Genomic DNA, 20,628 nt, shown 5'->3' with positions numbered 1-20,628 from the left:
CATAATGAGTGATCTGACAGAAAAGTATTTATGTCTGACATGGAGAGGGAGGACAGGAGTGTGGGTGGGCAGGCAAGATGGCGGTGGGAGGGGCTAACGCTGGGAGCGACTGGAGGGCGTGACCCCGCCTGCATCGTCCCGCGGGCACCTCGGAGCCAAGCTCTTTACTGCTAACCCCCCCCCCCCCCGGCTGCTTTACGCCAAGGAGAGACCTCTCAGAACACAGACAGAACGAGGGTTACTGGTGACCTCATACAGAAGGGACAAAGGGTTACTGGTGACCTCTCATACAGAAGGGACGAGGGTTACTGGTGACCTCTCATACAGAAGGGACGAGGGTTACTGGTGACCTCATACAGAAGGGACGAGGGTTACTGGTGACCTCTCATACAGAAGGGGCGAGGGTTTCTGGTGACCTCTCATACAGAAGGGGCGAGGGTTACTGGTGACCTCTCATACAGAAGGGGCGAGGGTTACTGGTGACCTCTGGCGCGAGGCGCTCCAGTCTGGGAGAGATGTGTCTCCACAGGCAGTCCGGCAGCAGCTCTCTCACACTGACTCACTCTCAGGGAGATCCAGGCTGCCAGCAGTCACCGTCGCAGCATAGTGCTGCCTCTGGCCCGGTTCAAACTGAGCAGGAAGGAAAGGCGCCAATCCGCCCACATGGCACCGGACATGGCGTGGCAGCGTGGCGGCGTGGCAGAGCTCGGAGCAGATGTCCGCAAACAGCAGTGATATTCATAGCTTGCTTCTTAATAACCGCAGACAAAATTACACATACGAAATGAACTCCTACGGCGAGGAGTCTGCTGTGAGTGGCACAGCGATATTACACGGCACTTGATCCGTGTGACTGAACGCAGGGATTATTGAAGTCAAACATCTCGAATTACCCTCTGAGGCAGGGGGGTGAGCAAGAGAGGGGCGTCTCCCAGGAAATGGCACCCCGCCAGGCTGATATGCAACGAGCCAATGAGACAGGGGCGATCGGTGTCCTTGCACGTAGAGCTCGGTCTGCAACAGGAAGTGCACATGCGAGCACTCGCTCATCCAGGTCACGATCGCTCCTGCAGCCGTGCGACCCCCCGCAGGCCGGCCCCAAAGTACATGCGCTTCTGCACCTCACCTCCTGAATATATGTGTGTGTGTGTGCGTGCGTGCGTGCGTGTGTGCGTGCGTGCGTGCATGGGGGGGGGGGGTTTACCCTTCTCTGCATGTTTCCACAGAGCTGTCCTGCTTAAAGGAGACCATCAAGACACAAACCTGCCTCTGTGCAGGTCAGCCAGGTACAGGAGGTGAAGCTCCACCATTTAACCAAATCAAGTTAGTGCTGCTGGTGCGTCTGGTGGGAGAGCGTGGGAGGAACCACAACAAAAGTTCCTCAGCAGACGGGGCCCGGAGTGGGCAGGACAGGACGCAGGGGCGCTAATAAGACACCTGTGAAAGCCGAGTGGAGCGGCGTGTCGGAGCCTGGCGGTGTATCCGAGCACGGCGTTCCTCGACAGCAGCCGCCCGCTCGACCCTCCCGCTGCGGCCAACAGAACGGCAGCAGCTGCCGCCCCGCTCACCCCGCGCCGCCTGGCACCGCGTCCCGGCTCACCGCCAGCGCGGGCACAGGCCTGCACCCGTCCCGCCCGCGGCGGCTGTGCCGGGGCCATATGCGGCGCTGGCAGCGGGTCCGAGCGGCCGGCCGGTCCAAACGCATGCAGAGCGCCCGGCCACACCGAAAACATCAATGATCTTTACTTTCATCAATGGTGTCAGTGCAGAGAGCAGGAGGCAGCGGACAGGCTGATCTGGGCTGTGCCTGATTCCCAGAGGAAAATAATGCGAGTATGAAGGTGGACCAACATCCACTTGCAATTTTTGTGCAAAGGTTGTCTGCTAAGGACTGCAACACTCACACAGAACACAGATGCCCAAAATTCTGTGCTTCTTCATGATATGCAACAACAGGTTATCATCACCATCACCATCATCACCATCTTCATCATCATCATGGTGTGTAATGGGACCAAGCTGCCATGTAACGCTGCTGCCAGTGTAACAAGGCAAAGGCACGTTTGTTACCCCTGTAGAGAAGCTGCCTAACCACTCCGTCACACGGTGCCCGTCAAACTCAGACGCTTCCTCACACGCCTCAGGCACCTGACACTCAACACCGCCTGAGGCTCTGAGAGTGATGCGTTCGACACCCTGGAGCCTCAGGCTGGCTTTCCTCCTCTTCTTCTTTCAGGTGAAAAGGCTCCCTTTGCTCTCTGACTGGCCTCACGAACACTCCGCCGTTACTGAGTTACTGAGTGATTTCTGTAATACACAGCCAGACTCTTTACTCCACAAAACCACAGCAATCAATGAGACAGTGGCTGCTAATTCTGTCTCACTGCACTCGGCTGTTTGGTCCATGGGTACACATGCTCTGTTGCAGCACTGATCAGCGGTGCGGAGACTGTTCTGTGCTGGCCTGGGTCAGCGGTGCGGAGACTGTTCTGTGCTGGCCTGGGTCAGTGGTGCGGAGACTGTTCTGTGCCGGCCCGGGTCAGTGGTGAGGAGACTGTTCTGTGCTGGCCCGGGTCAGCGGTGCGGACGCTGTTCTGTGCTGGCCCGGGTCAGTTATGTGGATGCTCTGTTCTGTGCTGGCCCGGGTCAGTTATGTAGATGCTCTGTTCTGTGCTGGCCCGGGTCAGTTATGTGGATGCTCTGTTCTGTGCTGGCCCGGGTCAGTTATGTGGATGCTCTGTTCTGTGCTGGCCTGGGTCAGTTATGTGGATGCTCTGTTCTGTGCTGGCCTGGGTCAGTTATGTGGATGCTCTGTTCTGTGCTGGCCTGGGTCAGTGGTGTGGACACGCTGTTCTGTGCTGGCCCGGGTCAGCGGTGCGGAGACTGTTCTGTGCTGGCCCGGGTCAGTGGTGCGGAGACTGTTCTGCGCTGGCCTGGGTCCAGGCCCTCTGGACAGGAGGAGGGTTTGGGGGGTGGGGTGGGGGGGGGGGGGTGAGAGAGGCTCACCCTGACCTCTCTCCTCCAGATAATTTCACACTTCATGAGCACAGTGTCCTGGCACACCACACACCTAATCTGCAGGGCAAGGGGCACACACTGACCTGACAGAGTGAGGCTCTCTCTGCTGCCCTGGGGAGCAGACCCATCCAAAACAGCGCCCTTTAAACCCAATGGACCTCTGCCCACAATACACTCCCTTTAATTTATCCAAGGTCAGAACAGATGAGACCCTTCGCAGGGACTGCCCTGGCTTTGACCTTCTGCTGTGTGGGACACACACCCACAGTGCTGCTGCCCGAACACCTTCCCTCACTCACCACTGGCAGCACGCTGTGGCTCTTTGTGAAACGCAGTTAACACGGCACAGGAGCTCCCCTTCCCCAAACTGATCCCAGTTCAGTTTGGAAGATAAAGACATGAAGTTCTGCCCACGTCCATGCCCCATAAAAAGGCTGCTTTCATGTTTGGCTTCTTTGGCGCACACAACAGACAATCCATAAAATGCTTTCATAAATAGTTTTTTTTTATTATGCACTCTTTATAGAATCTCTCTGATGCTGCTTTGCCACAAATACGTTGGGGGGAACAGAGTACTTTTGCCCAATCAGAGCGTCTAAGACTGTTAAACACAAAGCCTGCCAAGCACAGGAGTACCGGGAGCTCCAAAGTGATGTTTCAGCACTGCATCACTGACGGCCTTAAACACAACATTCATCTTTCAGAACAGACTTGTTTCAGAGCCATCTGCCATGGGAAAGGTTCTGGGATAGCTATAGGCCACGTAATCATATCTCTCACCTGCAACACTCTTATGAATTAATTAAAATTAAAGTTACAGGGGCAACTTTCTTTGATTGTGACTGCCCACTGTGTATCGTACAATCTGAGCTGTAGAGAGCGCGATCCTCATGGTGTTCAGCGGTGGCCACTGTGTTAGGCTTGTGTTGTGCTTGGGTTGAAACATGTGACTTGTGAGTGGAAACTGTGAGCTCCGCTGTCAGGCACCAGCACATGCAGTACACGGGGGAGTGCACGGTGGAGTGCACGGTGGCAGGGGAGTGCACGGTGGAGTGCACGGTGGCAGGGGAGTGCACGGGGGAGTGCACGGTGGAGTGCACAGTGGAGTGGGATGCAGGGGAGTGCACGGTGGAGTGGACGGTGGCAGGGGAGTGCACGGGGGAGTGCACGGTGGAGTGCACGGTGGCAGGGGAGTGCACGGTGGAGTGCACGGTGGAGTGGGATGCAGGGGAGTGGGATGCAGGGGAGTGCACGGTGGAGTGGGATGCAGGGGAGTGCACGGTGGAGTGCACGGTGGAGTGCACGGTGGAGTGCACGGTGGAGTGGGATGCAGGGGAGTGCACGGTGGAGTGCACGGTGGAGTGCACGGTGGAGTGGGATGCAGGGGAGTGCACGGTGGAGTGCACGGTGGAGTGGGATGCAGGGGAGTGCACGGTGGAGTGCACGGTGGAGTGGGATGCAGGGGCTGTCAGCACTGTGAGTGTGAAGGAGGCCTGTAAAGTGAGACCCCGCGACCGCGCCCTGGTCTCCCCCGGGGGTCTCTCTGCCGACCGGGCTCCTCCTGGCGATCGATGGTCAGGAGCACCGAGCGACGCAGGCCTGTGAGACCGGCCCGCCCACGGCCCTCCGGCAGAGCAAGCCTCCATTCGGGACACAGAGACCCGGGGGGTCAGGACTGACCAGCACCGCAGACGCCCCACAAGAGAGACAGCCACACAACACACACTGTCAGGGACTGACTCCCCAGCCCAAAGCACCTACTACCTGCACTAGTATTACTACTGTCCAGTGACACAGATATATGGCAGTGTATGCACGTAAGAACTTCCCATCATTTTCTAGCCTGTCCAGTTTCAGTTTAACACAAGTTAATTTGTTATTTGTTGTGATCGTAAAATGGTGTTATTAAAGCACTTGGTCTCAGAGTGTTGTTAGCCTGGTCTGACACTGTTGCTGATTTATCTTGGATGGACACACTTCTGTGGTGGAAACTGCTCTGGATTAGAGCAGCTGCTAAACAAGTGTAATGTAATGACTGCAATATATGGAGAAATCAATTGTACTCAATGTAAATCAGAAACAATGTTAAAAAGGCTTTGATATTCACCTTGTTGCGACACGTTGCAACAGGTATTGCCTGCTGCAGAAGCATCACAGTCTGAGACCTGATTAAGCCGTCCTGTTCTCACGCTGAATGCTCCCGTGGGGACGCAGTGAAGGTGGGACGGCGAGGGTTACCATTTTTCCTGACGCGACTCTGATCTGTTCTCTGATGTGCTTGTTTGGAGGGTTATGATTTCCGTCTGTGAGACTCTGATCTGCTGTTGGATGTGCTTGTTTGGAGGGTTATGATTTCCGTCTGTGAGACTCTGATCTGCTGTTGGATGTGCTTGTTTGGAGGGTTATGATTTCCGTCTGTGAGACTCTGATCTGCTGTTGGATGTGCTTGTTTGGAGGGTTATGATTTCCGTCTGTGAGACTCTGATCTGCTGTTGGATGTGCTTGTTTGGAGGGTTATGATTTCCGTCTGTGAGACTCTGATCTGCTGTTGGATGCGCTTGTTTGGAGGGTTATGATTTCCGTCTGTGAGACACTGATCTGTTCTCCGATGTGCTTGTTTGGAGGGTTATGATTTCCGTCTGTGAGACTCTGATCTGCTGTTGGATGTGCTTGCTTTGTTGTGCTGTTTGCTGGACGCTCTTGCTGCAGAGAGGACGGTATCGTATTGCATTATCAGAAACACTATTCAGGCTGCTGCCTGCTGGCTGCCTCAGCTGACAGCTGGAGTTTGGCATGAGCAGTGTGGTCATATGTTTTAGTGTCTTTACTTAAGACTGATGCACTTTTAGCTTGTCATCTGCCCGCACCGCAACTGTAGCCCGCTGTTCTGATGTGCTCAGACACGCACTCACGATGTTTTTCACGATCGCACTGCTGCTGCTGCCGTCTCCCACACCGCACTTCTATTCTGCAACCGATACGCCTCCACCTCTGCCATCGCTCCGTAACGCCTCCATCTCTGCCATCGCTCCGTAACGCCTGCACCTCTGCCATCGCTCCGATACACCTCCACCTCTGCCATCGCTCCGTAACGCCTGCACCTCTGCCATCGCTCCGTAACGCCTCCATCTCTGCCATCGCTCCGTAACGCCTGCACCTCTGCCATCGCTCCGTAATGCCTGCACCTTTGCCATCGCTCCGTAACGCCTGCACCTCTGCCATCGCTCCGTAACGCCTCCATCTCTGCCATCGCTCCGTAACGCCTGCACCTCTGCCATCGCTCCGTAACGCCTCCACCTCTGCCATCGCTCCGTAACGCCTGCACCTCTGCCATCGCTCCGTAACGCCTGAACCTCTGCCATCGCTCCGTAACGCCTCCATCTCTGCCATCGCTCCGTAACGCCTGCACCTCTGCCATCGCTCCGTAACGCCTCCACCTCTGCCATCGCTCCGTAACGCCTGCACCTCTGCCATCGCTCCGTAACGCCTGCACCTCTGCCATCGCTCCGTAACGCCTGCACCTCTGCCATCGCTCCGTAACGCCTGCACCTCTGCCATCGCTCCGTAATGCCTCGCAGCGTCCGGACGAAGCCGTGTGAGACGGAGTGACATCACCAGCAGCCCGGGTCAGAAGGAGCAGAGCACCGTTCTGCATTCTGACGCAGGCCGAGCTGCCACCCGAAATCACCCTGAACACCCCACTCCTGCCCTCCCTCAGCCTCCCCAACTGCAGCGAGGGCAGGAGGGGGAGGAGCAGGGGGAGAGGCAGGAGCAGGATGCAGGTGGGGGAGGCAGGAGGCAGGAGGAGGAGGCTCATACCTCCTTGGCACAGTATTGTGTGGACAGGTGGTTTCACCTTTCTCACACCTGCACATCTCCCCAGTTTCTTCAGGAAAGGTGCTAGACTGGAAAGACTGGAGCGGCCCCAGTCTGTGGGGGTCGGGGAAAGGGGGCGGGGGGGGGGGGTGGTCTCCTCCTCTCCGGAAACTTCTCTGCTCTGAAGCGCAGTGGGATTACGCTCCCCTGTCCTCCTCCTTCACTCTTTGCTACGCTGCATCTCAGTGTAGTGTGTGTGGGAGATATGAAAAACCCGAACAGAGGTGCCTGTGGGCCGCTGCACACCGTGTGTGGGAAAGATGATGGCACCGCACAACAAACGGCACCCTTGCCAGAGAGGGCCGACTCGGTCCAAACGCAGGCCGACCCGGTCCAAACGCAGGCCGACCCGGTCCAAACGCAGGCCGACCCGGTCCAAACGCAGGCCTCGTCTGTAAAGTAATTTTTAAGCACAGGTTTTGAAATGCTAATATATCAGTTATATTAGCATGACACTCATTTTAGCGCTCTCAGTCCCTCTCTCTTCCCTTACATTTCTCTCCCTCCCTCTCTATCTCCCCTTCCCTTTCTCCCTCCCCTTCCCTCTCTCTCTCTCTCTCTCTCTCCCCTTCCCTCTCTCTCTCTCTCTCTCCCCCTCTCTATCTCCCCTTCCCTCTCTCTCTCTCTCTCTCCCTTTCTCCCTCTCTCTCTATCTCCCTTTCTCCTTTCTCCCTCCCCTTCCCTCTCTCCCTCTCTCTCTCTCTTTAGCACTTAAGAGCTCATCTATTATTCAGGGTGTGGAATAAAGAGGCAGCTCTGTGAGGGAATGATTTCTCCTGGCCTCCACAGGACTGCCTCTGAACACAGCCCCCCCCCCTCCCCACCCACACACACACACACACACACACACACACACACACACACACACACACACACACACACACACACACACACACAGTGTGCCCCCCCCCGTTACGTACAGGCCCCCAGCTGCACCCCCCACCCCAGACTGAGGCAGGAGTTACAGCTTTCGGAGGCAGGAGTCTCAGAGGTGCCTCCCAAAGTGACGAAGGCAAACAGAGTCAAATGGAGCTGGTGCCCTCTGTGAGCGCACAGCAGCTTCCAGAGAGAGCCCTGCTTCCCCATGCTGTGACTGGCCAGGCGAGAGAGGGAAACAGTGCAGCACACCCTCTGTGCCATTCTTACCGAAACCTGCAATACTTCACCCGCTTACAACACAACATGCTTTCACCTACATGACCTACTGCACCCTGTTTGAACATGCCTTTCAACTGCAGTAAGTCTGGCTGAAAAGATTCAAAGAAATACACAGATTTCTGTGACAAATACGCTGTTAGCAGCACAGTGTGCATTTGGAAAGGGATGGAAATATATCAGCTTGATATTAATACTGAGTAGAGCAGCATGATGTGGGCGTCTCATTGCTGCTACAAGTTCATTTCAACATCTCAATTCATTTCCCGCCCTCAGATAAGAGCCTGAGAAAGGCCGAAGGAAACACAGCCGTGAGGCAGAGCTTTCTCGCTGTGTAGAACTGCAGCTCTTCTACAGGACTGCGTGGCACGTCTGCCGCAGGCGGCCCCGTGATTCACCTCTGCTGGGGTGCGTAAAGCGTTCCCGAAAACGCCTTCCCGAGGGGAAGCGTGCGCTCAGCACCGGCACCTCCCGCCCCCAGTGTGTGTGAACGCGCGCTCTCACAGCCCCACGGCGCTGGACGGGCGGCGCTCTCCGTGTTCCTGTGAAGGATGAGTGATGGGTGCAGCCAAGGAGAGAGCCCACGGCCCTCGCCGTGATTATAGCGCCTTTCCACATCGCCCACTCCGCCTGACACAGCCGCCGCGTAAGGGAACAGACGCCTCCAATCACAGCACAGCTGCACAGCCCCTCCCCTCCCCGCTAAATAACACACAAACGAGGCCAAGCTCACCTCAGAACGCACGGTGACATCACCTTTAACAGGCACAAAATTCCACTGAATTACGCACCCAAACAGCTGAGAGCCGCCCAGGCAGTGGAGTGAAGTTCATTAATGACAGGAAGGACTGAGAGGACTCAAAGCTCACACACCAGCATGTTCCCTTGTTCTTCTGAATCAATGCCTCTCTCTCTCACTCACCCTCCCTCTCTCTCCCACCAAGCCTGTCTGTGACAGTGCTCTCTTCAATGGGAGCACACTGCAAAATGAGCTCCACAGAGTCTGTTACCCCCAGCTCTGAACTGGCCGTTATCCTCAGATAAACGAATGCAGACACACGTGTTCACACACACACAGGCACAAAGTTCCCAGAAAGAATCACACAATAATCTACAGAGCAGAACAGGCACCGAGAGTAGCCTCAGCTCAGAGTTTCCACAGAAAGACTGCATTCCCCACTTGACTGGCATGTAGCTGGAAATGCAACACTTAGGCCTACTCCACTCATACACCTCTGACTGCTGTCCAGCCTCACACACAGAGCACACCAAACCTTTCCCATGACAGCGGATGGCTGGTGGGCTTAGCGGTTGGGACTAATATCTTATAATTGCACACAATAAGGAATGATTGGTTTGGAGAGATTTCACATTGATGGTTGTTGGGTTTTGTTTGGTTGCTGCAGACTGCAGCTGCAGCAGGGGCTTTGGGGCGCGGCAGGGCAGGGGCGCCGCCCCTGGGCTCGGTCCAGCGCATTGGCTCAGTGTTATTGTGCTGTAAAGGTCACCCCCGTGCAGCCCGGTCTTATAAAGCAGCCCAGAGCCGAGCGCAGTACACAGCGCAGATCCAGGTTACAGAATATGTTTTCAATCAATACTAATTCATGAAGGAGGCGGCCTGGCAGACAGGGAGCAGGCCGGCCGGAGCAGCTTGCTGGCCCATCTGTTTCGGCTTTCAGAGCGGAGGATGCCGCTAAACTGCCGCCACGTCTCCCGCGGAGGGACAGTGTCACACAGAACGGGTACGGCCTGCTGGCTGCCCTGTGGGTGCCAACGCCGGGCAGCCTCTGCCCGCTAACACACAGCACTCTCTCTCCCGTTCGTACCGCGTTCGAGCTCCGCCCGCTGCTTTAACACACAGCACTCTCTCTCCCGTTCGTACCGTGTCAGAGCTCCGCCCGCTGCTTTAACACACAGCACTGTCTCTCCCGTTCGTACCGCGTTCCGCCCGCTGCTTTAACACACAGCACTCTCTCTCCCGTTCGTACTGCGTTCGAGCTCCGCCCGCTAACACACAGCACACTCTCTCCCATTCGTACCGCGTTTGGGCTCCGCTCGTCCTGTCCCCTAACCCCCCGCGAGTGCTGTGGTTCGACCTCAGAGAAACTGTGTTGTTTAGCAGCCCGTCAGCGACCACCCTGCCCACAGGCCAGCACAGAACCATTAGCTCAGTTAGCGCTCTCCCGCTAGCGAGACACACTCAGCGACGTACGGGTTTAAGGTCCAGAGGGAAGCGTGTTCCATCAGTGCAGTCATACTGACAGCACACCGTCACACGCTGCAGTAACACTCAACCTCACACTAACAGCACACCGTCACACGCTGCAGTAACACTCAACTTCACACTAACAGCACACCGTGACACGCTGCAGTAACACTCAACTTCACACTAACAGCACACCGTCACACGCTGCAGTAACACTCAACATCACACTAACAGCACACCGTCACACGCTGCAGTAACACTCAACTTCACACTAACAGCACACCGTCACACGCTGCAGTAACACTCAACTTCACACTAACAGCACACCGTCACACGCTGCAGTAACACTCAACTTCACACTAACAGCACACCGTGACACGCTGCAGTAACACTCAACTTCACACTAACAGCACACCGTCACACGCTGCAGTAACACTCAACTTCACACTAACAGCACACCGTCACACGCTGCAGTAACACTCAACTTCACACTAACAGCACACCGTCACACGCTGCAGTAACACTCAACTTCACACTAACAGCACACCGTCACACGCTGCAGTAACACTCAACTTCACACTAACAGCACACCGTCACACGCTGCAGTAACACTCATCAACTTCCATCATTTCATCATTTTCAGTGTTCATCATTTCTCGTGTTTCCATACAGTCCGATCTCAGAGCAGATACCCAAAGCTGGGCACGATTCACTGACACAGGCTCATTCCTGCTGTTTCGTTGGCTCAACAGAGAAGCCAAAGTCAGACATTGGGTATTCATCCAATGACCTCTGACAGCAAGCTCAGGGTTCACCCACAGTAGGAGGGATCGGTCCGGCAGACAGACAGAGAGACAGACCAGAGACAGATAGGAGAGAGACAGAGAGAGACAGAGAGAGACAGACCAGAGACAGAGAGAGACAGAGAGAGATAGAGGGAGATAGAGGGAGAGACTGAGAGAGAAAGAGAGTCAGCGAGAGAAAGAGGTCTGAGGAGTAGGGGCTCCTACCAGAGGGAATGTGGTTGAGTGCAGATGGCTTCAGGAGTTCCATGGGCTGCTCTTTGCTGGGGAGTCCGTCTGCAAGAAAGAGAGAGCGCTCAGCTTCAAATATAGTCCGGACTGTCACTGACTGCAGTGTGTGCCAGCAGCACCAGCAACACACACACACACACACACACACACACACACACCGTCCCTATGTGGACTTCATCCTACTGAGCCAGAAAGGTCAGGCCACTGATGTGAGGAGAAAGACTTTCGATAAATGAAATACAGTCAAATATAGAGGGCTGTTTCATCAAGCTGGGAGCAAAGAGGTTGATTTCAACAGCATGCCTCAGCTAAGGCTGTTTGTGTTCAGGCTTCTTGTTAGACTCGCCTGTAATTGGCTGGGCACAGTGAGAGAGGGAGGGGGGAGAGGCAGACAGAGAGAGTGAGAGGGAGATCAGAGAGTGAGACGCAAGTCTAAATAAACTCCAGTGCATAAGAGAGAGTATGAGCATACAATAGAAATGCTAACTCGCCCTGCTCTTAGAGTACTACAGCAGTAATTATGAAGAGGACATGAAAAACATGCAGAAGCTCCCGCAGCAGAGAGTCCTGGGAGGAGAAGCTATATATAACCCTCTGAGAGAGAGAGAGAGAGAGAGAGAGAGAGAGAGAGAGAGAGAGGGAGAGAGAGAATCAACATGCCCTAACACACACAATCACACACACATTCACACGCAGGCACGCACACAGACACAGACACGCACACACACAAACAGACATATACATACAGAAATACACATACGCACACTTTCATTCACTCAGAACGATACCCTACAGCCACCGCTCCACCTGTGTGGAAGCTGGATATCCTCACTATCATACAGTGAAAAATGAGCACAGTAAAGGCAGTGAAATCTCCCTCGATCAGCCGACTTCATCCCAGTGACAAATGCATTAGGAAAACGCACACCCTGGATTAGTACACATTCTCTTACTGCTGCAAGCCTGTATCTGCAGTTTGGTTTTTCCCTCGTTGCTTTTCTATAAATAGGAAGTGAAAGAGACATGTGGAAACAAGCTCGCTGCAAGCCAGACTGACCCCAGGGCAGTGCACAGAAAACCCCAAACACTATTCTACTCGGAGTGGGAGAGACAAGTGTTGAACCCCATGAATAAGGAGGTGAGCGAGTCTGAGAGGAAGGGCTGCTCCCGGAGAAAGGGACCGGAGCCTGGCTTCTGAAGACAAAACAGAAACTCAGATTCATCACTTCATCACCCAACCCTGCAAACCTTTTTGCTTTCCATTCAAACGGATATTTCACACTCAGAATCGCTTCACTCTGCCGGTCTGACAGAAATGAAGAACGCCAGCAGCAATCCCAAATGCAAAACAGAGGGAGGAACCCAGAGCTGCAGCTCTCCCAGCAGCAGCACCTGAGGAGCAGCCAGGGGCTGAGGCTCCAGGCTGCAGGACGGAGTAACCGGGACCGCCGGGGAAGGGACAGCAGGACAGCTGTGGCTGAGTGAAAACCGGCTTAAACGAGCCCTCCCCCACAGTCCAGTCCAACTCCACCAAGAATGGCAAGTTTAGTTTTGATTTTATTTCCAGATTCATATCCAGTCATCTTAAATTGTGACACCAAAATGTGTAGAAGGGCACCATGAAAATGAAGGTTGCAGGTTCATATTCATAAGCCCACCGCAAAACCCTGTGATCCTCCCGGACAGGATCGTCTGAACGGGACAGCCTGTCAGAGCGAAGACAGACAGCTCCATTCCTGTCACTGCTGTGGGGACTCGGACGGAGCCGCCACACAAATTTACACTTGACATGCTACAAACCATAACACCTTAACACATGAATTCCTTAACACATCCGATAACTCAAATCCAAGCAAGATCACGGTCAGATGTCTGTTGACACAGGGAGAACCAGGTGACACCCCGCTCTGGAGCTCGGCAGTGCGGGGGTTAAAGCCGTCTCTGCCGAGGCTGCGATATTCCTGTCTCTCACACACTGCCTGCTCGGACGCTCTCATCAAAGCAGCAACATTATTATTTAAAGAGAGGAAGAGGGGAAAGAGAGAGAGCCGAAAACAACACACACATCCCCCCTCCGCTGGGACGCAGGCCGGGGTCAGGACGAGGGAAGCGCCGCGCTCGGCCACGCCCCGTCTCGCCCGTCTCGCCCATCTCGCCCCGTCCTGCCCCGTCCTGGCCTGTCTCGCCCCGTCCTGGCCTGTCTCGCCCCGTCCTGGCCTGTCTCGGCCCGTCCTGGCCTGTCTCGGCCCCGTCTCGGCCCCGTCTCGCCCCGTCTCGCCCCGTCTCGCCCCGTCCTGGCCTGTCTCGCCCGTCTCGCCCCGTCTCGGCCTGTCTCGGCCCCTCTCGCCCGTCTCGCCCATCTCGCCCCGTCCTGGCCTGTCTCGCCCCGTCCTGGCCTGTCTCGCCCCGTCCTGGCCTGTCTCGCCCCGTCCTGGCCTGTCTCGCCCCGTCCTGGCCTGTCTCGGCCCCGTCTCGGCCCCGTCTCGCCCCGTCTCGCCCCGTCTCGCCCCGTCCTGGCCTGTCTCGCCCGTCTCGCCCCGTCTCGGCCCGTCTCGCCCCGTCTCGCCCCGTCCTGGCCTGTCTCGCCCCGTCCTGGCCTGTCTCGCCCGTCTCGCCCCGTCTCGGCCTGTCTCGGCCCGTCTCGCCCCGTCCTGGCCTGTCTCGGCCCATCTCGCCCCGTCTCGCCCCGTCTCGGCCCCGTCTCGCCCCGTCTCGGCCCCGTCTCGCCCCGTCTCGCCCCGTCTCGCCCCGTCTCGGCCCCGTCTCGCCCCCGTCTCGCCCCGTCTCGCCCCCGTCTCGGCCCCGTCTCGCCCCGTCTCGGCCCCGTCTCGGCCCCGTCTCGCCCCGTCTCGCCCGTCTCGCCCCGTCTCGCCCCGTCTCGCCCCGTCCTGGCCTGTCTCGGCCCATCTCGCCCCGTCTCGGCCCCGTCTCGCCCCGTCTCGGCCCCGTCTCGCCCCGTCTCGGCCCCGTCTCGGCCCCGTCTCGCCCCGTCTCGGCCCCGTCTCGCCCCCGTCTCGCCCCGTCTCGCCCCCGTCTCACCTCCACGGTCAGACACCCTGCTGGCTGCAAAGACCACCCAGCAATGGCAGGTACAAAGACTGCAGCTTGCTGTAGACAGAGATTCGGCTCATATTTGACAGGTGACAGGTGTAAACTAACAGTCTCCCTGAACCTCGTGCTCCCACACGCACACACACACACACACACAGCTATACAGCCTGAATCAGATCCAAACAGACCAGAGTGCTGCGGTCAGAAACGGGCTGCTGCTGGTGTCCCAGTGTAAAGCCCCTGCTCCTGAGGCTCCCACACCTCCCGCTCGGGACAGGCAGCAGGACGGTCACCTTTCGAAATCCCCCTGTACCCGATACGCCCCTCTGCTGGGCGACGTGACCTCTGACCCCGAGTGCTGGGGTGGCAGAGCAGAGGACAGGAGCTGGACAGGATGTGTAGACCATACACACCCGAAATCAGGCACGCTCCCACATAGCAACACGGCAGCGCGTTACACACTGCAGAACAACACGGCAGCGCGTTACACACTGCAGAACAACACGGCAGCGCGTTACACACTGCAGAACAACACGGCAACGCGTTACACACTGTAGAACAACACGGCAGCCTGCAGAACAACACGGCAATGCGTTACAGACTGCAGAACAACACGGCAATGCGTTACACACTGCAGAACCACACGGCCACGCGTTACACACTGCAGAACCACACGGCCACGCGTTACACACTGCAGAACCACACGGCAACGCGTTACACACAGCAGAACAACACGGCAGCGTGTTACACACTGCAGAACAACACGGCAACGCGTTACACACTGCAGATATCCTTTACAACAGCACGCTGCCTCCGCATCGCCACAGACGCTGCCACGGTAACGAGAGCAGGAAAAGACCGGAGCGGAGCGGACAGGCCGACGCCTGGGACAGGGCTTTGTCTGCAGGGTTTTGTTGTGCTATTTCCAGCACAGGCAGCAGGAGAGATCCAGACTGCAGACATGATTAATACATGACTGAGCAGGGCAAATTAAACATTCATGTGTGCCCCTTCATGGCACGCACCATCCCTTCACCAAAAAGGAGCAGAAGAGAAGAAAAGGAGAGAGGGGAGGGCGGGGAGGGTGGGGGGAGCCAGCGCCTCCTCAGAGTGCTTGTGCTGCCTGGGCACGTTCGCAGCGCGTCTCACTCGCCCATCTATTTTTGGAATTCTCCCTGGACCAGACGGCCCCGCTGCCTGCAGTGTAATGGCATTTTAATTAGCCGGAGAGCTGGAGGATGCGCACTGCATCGCTAAACAGCCCAGCGAGCGAGCTGCCGAGGGAGAGAGCTCGCTCCGACACACGCGCTGTGATAGGCTGGCTCACTCAGACGTGTGCGCTGTGATAGGCTGGCTCGCTCCGACACACGCGCTGTGATAGGCTGGCTCACTCAGACGTGTGCGCTGTGATAGGCTGGCTCGCTCCGACACACGCGCTGTGATAGGCTGGCTCACTCAGACGTGTGCGCTGTGATAGGCTGGCTCGCTCCAACACGCGTGCTGTGATAGGCTCACTCGCTCCGACACGCGCACTGTGATAGGCTCACTCGCTCCGACACGTGCACTGTGATAGGCTCACTCGCTCCGACACGCGCGCTGTGATAGGATGGCTCACTCAGACGTGTGCGCCGTGATAGGCTGGCTCGCTGGCTCACTCCGACACACGCAATGTGATAGGCTCGCTCGCTCAGACGCGTGCGCTGTGATTGGCTGGCTTCTTTGGAACGGTGTCCTCTGATAGGCTTGCCTGGCAGCTCGGGGACGTGGGCCTGCAGGACAGGCGTGAATAGGGTCTGGCCAGCGAGAGCAGGCTGCCAGGCAGGGAGGGGTTCCTTCCCAGCCATCTGCCTGCCTGCACCAGCTGGAGGGACACTCAGGCAGGCCGGGAAGAGAGGAGCACAGCCTTGCGTTTGAGGCACATATGCCTACCTCCCTCTGCAGCACAGCCGCAAGGCAGCCTGCCCTACACGAGACCCTGCCCCACCCCGCTCTGACTCACCCCGCTCTGACTCACCCCGCTCTGACTCACCCCGCTCTGCCTCACCCCGCTCTGCCTCTGCCTCACCCCGCTCTGCCTCTGCCTCACCCCTGACTGCATGCTCTGCCCCACCCCTGACTGCATGCTCTGCCCCACCCCTGACTGCATGCTCTGCCCCACCCCTGACTGCATGCTCTGCCTCACCCCTGACTGCATGCTCTGCCCCACCCCTGACTGCATGCTCTGCCCCACCCCTGACTGCATGCTCTGCATGCTTTCACAGCAACACTCCACCCTGCATGAGCTGAGTAAAGCTGACCCTGCATGTGCCGCTTCCTGCAGCACAGCATGGAGATGCAGCAGGCTGCACCGCGCAGCAGCTGGAAGCAGACCTGCAGGGACGGCATTGCATTCAGGTCTGCGACACCCCCCGCTGCTTTGCATGTTGTCTGTATGCAATATCACACAGCCATGCAGTCAGGCCAGCAAAACACGCAGCCTTCTCCGCAATCACAGCATACTGTCAGCGGCCAGGCAGGTTTCAGCAAAATGCAAATCCTACAGGTTACAGTGAGCTTCACATTCACCTCCCTTTCCACTGCTGAGAAGCAAAACGCAAAATGCCTTACAGCAAGACTTTACTGCAAATTAAATATCTTCTTCTCCGTCTTTACTATAGTCTACGTTCAAACTGAAAAGCTCTTTGTTTTCCTAATGCAGAAATGAAGCCTGGAATCTGTGTTTCCATAAGCAGGTGATCTACCCTTCAAACAAAGCAACACAGTCGCTGTCTGTCTTCCTGAGGAATGGCCGTAATTTCATTTGCAAATCACATCGTTGTCACTCGCTCTTTAAAAACACTCACTGGGAAATTAAATTTGTGAATTTGACTCAGTCAAAATGCGTGGTTAAGCTGCAGATATTGACACCTCTTTGTGTGCTGAGCAGGTTGATGTTTTGTTCTGCGGAATTTGAATTTTATCCAATTTAGCCGTCTGCCAGCCTTGCGCTCTCAGGAAGGGGCGTGGCCAGCCTGGCAGTGCATTCTGGGGAATAAAGGCAGACAGGAGCAAAGGCGGATGTGGGTGAGAAAGTCCATAATTCACCTGACATCACATACGTGCCTGTCCAGCACTGTGGCTGATGACTGAACAAGAGCGACTCCAAAAACGTCAGACGCTGTAACATCTGTAATGTCAGAATCTTAGCTAACAACGCTGACGAACCTTACTAATCTGAGAGTAGGTTTTAACACTAAAGTCCATCATTATGTAGACTGGGATACCCCTGACCAAAGTGAGATGGAGGAAGTTGTCAATATTTCAACAAACATTTCAGTACACCTGTATTTCACTAAAAACATAAATGGCTGAGGACAGTCACTTAAGCTGATACGGAGAGGTTAATTCTGACTGGTTAGAGGCAGTTATATGGGCCTGTTCAGGGCTGGTGCACTAGAGAGAGGGAGAGTCACATGCTGATATCACAGCATGAAAAAAGTCAATGTCTGCTCAAAGGTAAAGAACAAGGTATGAGAGTGGCAAGGTAGCACAGCGGTAAGGAGCAGGGCGCTTAGCCAAAGGTTGCTGGTTCAAGTCCCTGTTGGGGCACTGCTGCTACTGTACCCTTGGGCAAGGCACTTAACCCAGAACTGCCTCAGTAAACATCCAGCTGTATAAATGGATAACATGTAACAACTGTAATCTATGTAATTATGTAAGAGCATCCCCTTAATTACGATAATGCAATGTAATGTAATTTCAGATTTCTGACGACCTTCCCCTTTAAGAATGAAACCTGCCCTGCAGACAGAGGGGGGTGATGGGTCCTTACCTCTCTGTGCCTCTCCGCGGCCCGACAGGCCAGATGATGAGGCCGCAAAGTGACCCTTCAGCTGCTCATTTCCCTGCCAATAAGGGGCCAAATTCAAATGCTGCCAGCCGAGGCCCGCGGCCATCAGTCAGTGTTACTCTGCTCTGAGCTGCAGCTGTGCAGCAGGACCTTTGCAATGTAAATGGGACGGACAAGTGGCGTCTGAAAGTGAATCTGCAGTGTTGTTATCACAGGGGGACAGAGAGGCCTGCTTTGCATCACCACCCTGGCTACTCTGCGGTGAGTTTATCACCTACAGGTGTTATCACCAGGCCGTCTCAGGCCGGGGGGGGGGGGGGGGGGGGGGGTGTAATCCAAGCTGAGCTCTGCCGCAGGTCCCCAGGTGCCGTAAACCGCCAGGCTGTGGACAGAGACGGCCAGCGCTCTCTCCCTCTCCCTCCCTCTCTCCCCCGCTCTCACCTCTCTCTCTCTCTCTTTCCCCCGCTCTCTCTCTCTCTCTCTCTCTTTCCCCCTCTCCCCGTCTCTCTCTCTCTCTTTCCCTCTCCCTCCCTCTCTCCCCCGCTCTCTCCCTCTCTCTCTCTCTCTCTCTCTCCCCCGCTCTCTCTCTCCGAGTTCACTGCAACCACGGTTCCACGTACCGCCCGGCGAACCCCTTTTCCGAGTTCACTGCAACCACGGTTCCACATACCGCCTGGCGAACACCTTTTCCGAGGTCACTGCAACCCGGGTTCCAAGTACCGCCTGGCAAACGCCTTTTCCGAGTTCACTGCAACCGTGGTTCCACGTACCACTCGGCGAACGCCTTTACCGAGCTCACTGCAAACTTACAGTTTTTGTCTGGCTGCATTTCCTCCACAGTAACAGTATGGCTGGAGGCTTCCATCCCTCACAGCTGATAACCTGAGACACACACTGTCACTGCGACACCAAAGTGTGCGGGAGATGACAGCAGAGCTGAGCGTTTATCTGCTTCCACAATCTCCGCGGGCCGACCGCTAGCCTAGCCCCCTCGACAGTGCGACCCAGTTCCCCCTCCCCCTCCCCCTCCCCTCCCCTGCGCTGTGGAGGACGGGCCGATCCGAAGCGCAGCCCCAAGGACTTCTGGGACTTTGAGCAGCGCCGCTCCCCCCCAAGGCTGCCGGAGTGACAGCCTGGCAGCCTTCCTCTCCAAAGCAATACGGCTAATTACATCTGCAGCCCCAACGCTGCTGCTCTGGACAGCGCTGCTTTATTAATAAATGCACTGTCAGTGAATCAGACCCGCCAGCTGAGAGGGTGTGAAGCTTTAACCGACTGTCAGGTGGTGCCTGGAGGACTGGCACACAGAGCTGCTGTCAGTGCGGCTCCAAACCACAGCAAAAAGGAACCGGGGTCTGGAAATGGCAGAGAGAGGGGACTAAAACAGAGGCTGTTAGCTACAGGTCCCGGCAAGGTCACCTTGGTCAGATCTGGGAGGTGCTCAGCTATCACCTCTGCCAAAACACCAAGCTCTCCCACACAAAGGCACGAGGAACACTTCAGCACTGAGTGGACCTCAGCGCAGTCAAACACAAACCAGACACAGCCAAACCACATACCAGGCGTGTGCTTCACTGTGATGCACTTTAAAATTTAATGGCAATTTAGAGACAGAAATAAGAGGAGTGATAAATTAAATATGGAGCTTATATTTAAGCTGCGCAGGTACAGAGAGCTCTGGAGTGAAATGCGGGGATGGAGGCACAGGCAGACACGCTCTCGTAGACCCCCCCCCCCCCGCCCCCCTCACCGAGGCTGTGCCACATGGCATTCTGGTGCCCGTTTTGCCAAGCGGCTGGTGCTGGCGAGAGGCTGCCGTCTGGCAGGAAATGAGGGGGGCCACCTGCTAGCAGCCTCCGCGCCTGGTGAGCCCAACTGAGCGCACACCCGGCACAGACGAGCCGATCCCCCCCCACACACACCTGCTGACGCAGAGGGGCCCAGCTGCTTCCCCATCAGCCCAATCACTCTCTACGGTCTCTGCAGCCAGGAGAAACCATCCACCGGCTCTAATACATGCAGTCAATATAGCCAGGAGAAACCATCCACCGGCTGTAACACACACTCTCTACAGCCGGGAAACTATCCACCTGCTCTAATACATGCAGTCTCTACAGCCAAGAGAAACCTTCCAGCCGGTCAATCAGTGTGGAGACGGAGCAATGAGGGTTTATTTGGTCTGTGCCGGGAAGTGCAACATTAAGGTGCATATTCTGATAAAGCGTCTCCCAGGGCCCCGGCCCCTCATAAACAACCTAACAAGCAGAGAACAGCTCTGCAACAAAGTGGGGAGCTTATTCACTCATCTTAAAAGAACCAATGATAACAATGAGCACAATGGCTTCTGAACAGTCCACCGCTAACATATCAGCCTCAATAACCCTCTTATTACAGCAAGCCGCTCCACAGAGCAGCGTGATCAATCAGCGGAAGCTGGTGGGCTCGAGCTGAGGTCCTTT

The 20,628-nt window shown here is 56.1% G+C and overlaps 1 protein-coding gene across 1 annotated transcript in view; it reads right to left on the bottom strand.

Annotated features, from left to right (window-relative positions):
* LOC118786132 (histone deacetylase 4-like) overlaps positions 1 to 20,628 on the bottom strand; it is a 136,491-nt gene that overhangs the window by 75,699 nt on the left and 40,164 nt on the right. The window contains exon 2 of the mRNA XM_036541192.1: positions 11,266 to 11,334. Within this exon, the coding sequence (XP_036397085.1) occupies positions 11,266 to 11,334 (69 nt within the window). The remainder of the gene's footprint in view (positions 1 to 11,265; positions 11,335 to 20,628) is intronic.

Source organism: Megalops cyprinoides, chromosome 11, assembly GCF_013368585.1.
Source record: "Megalops cyprinoides isolate fMegCyp1 chromosome 11, fMegCyp1.pri, whole genome shotgun sequence".
Taxonomy (NCBI): Eukaryota; Metazoa; Chordata; class Actinopteri; order Elopiformes; family Megalopidae; genus Megalops; species Megalops cyprinoides.
This window is presented reverse-complemented; position numbering and strand designations above follow the sequence as displayed.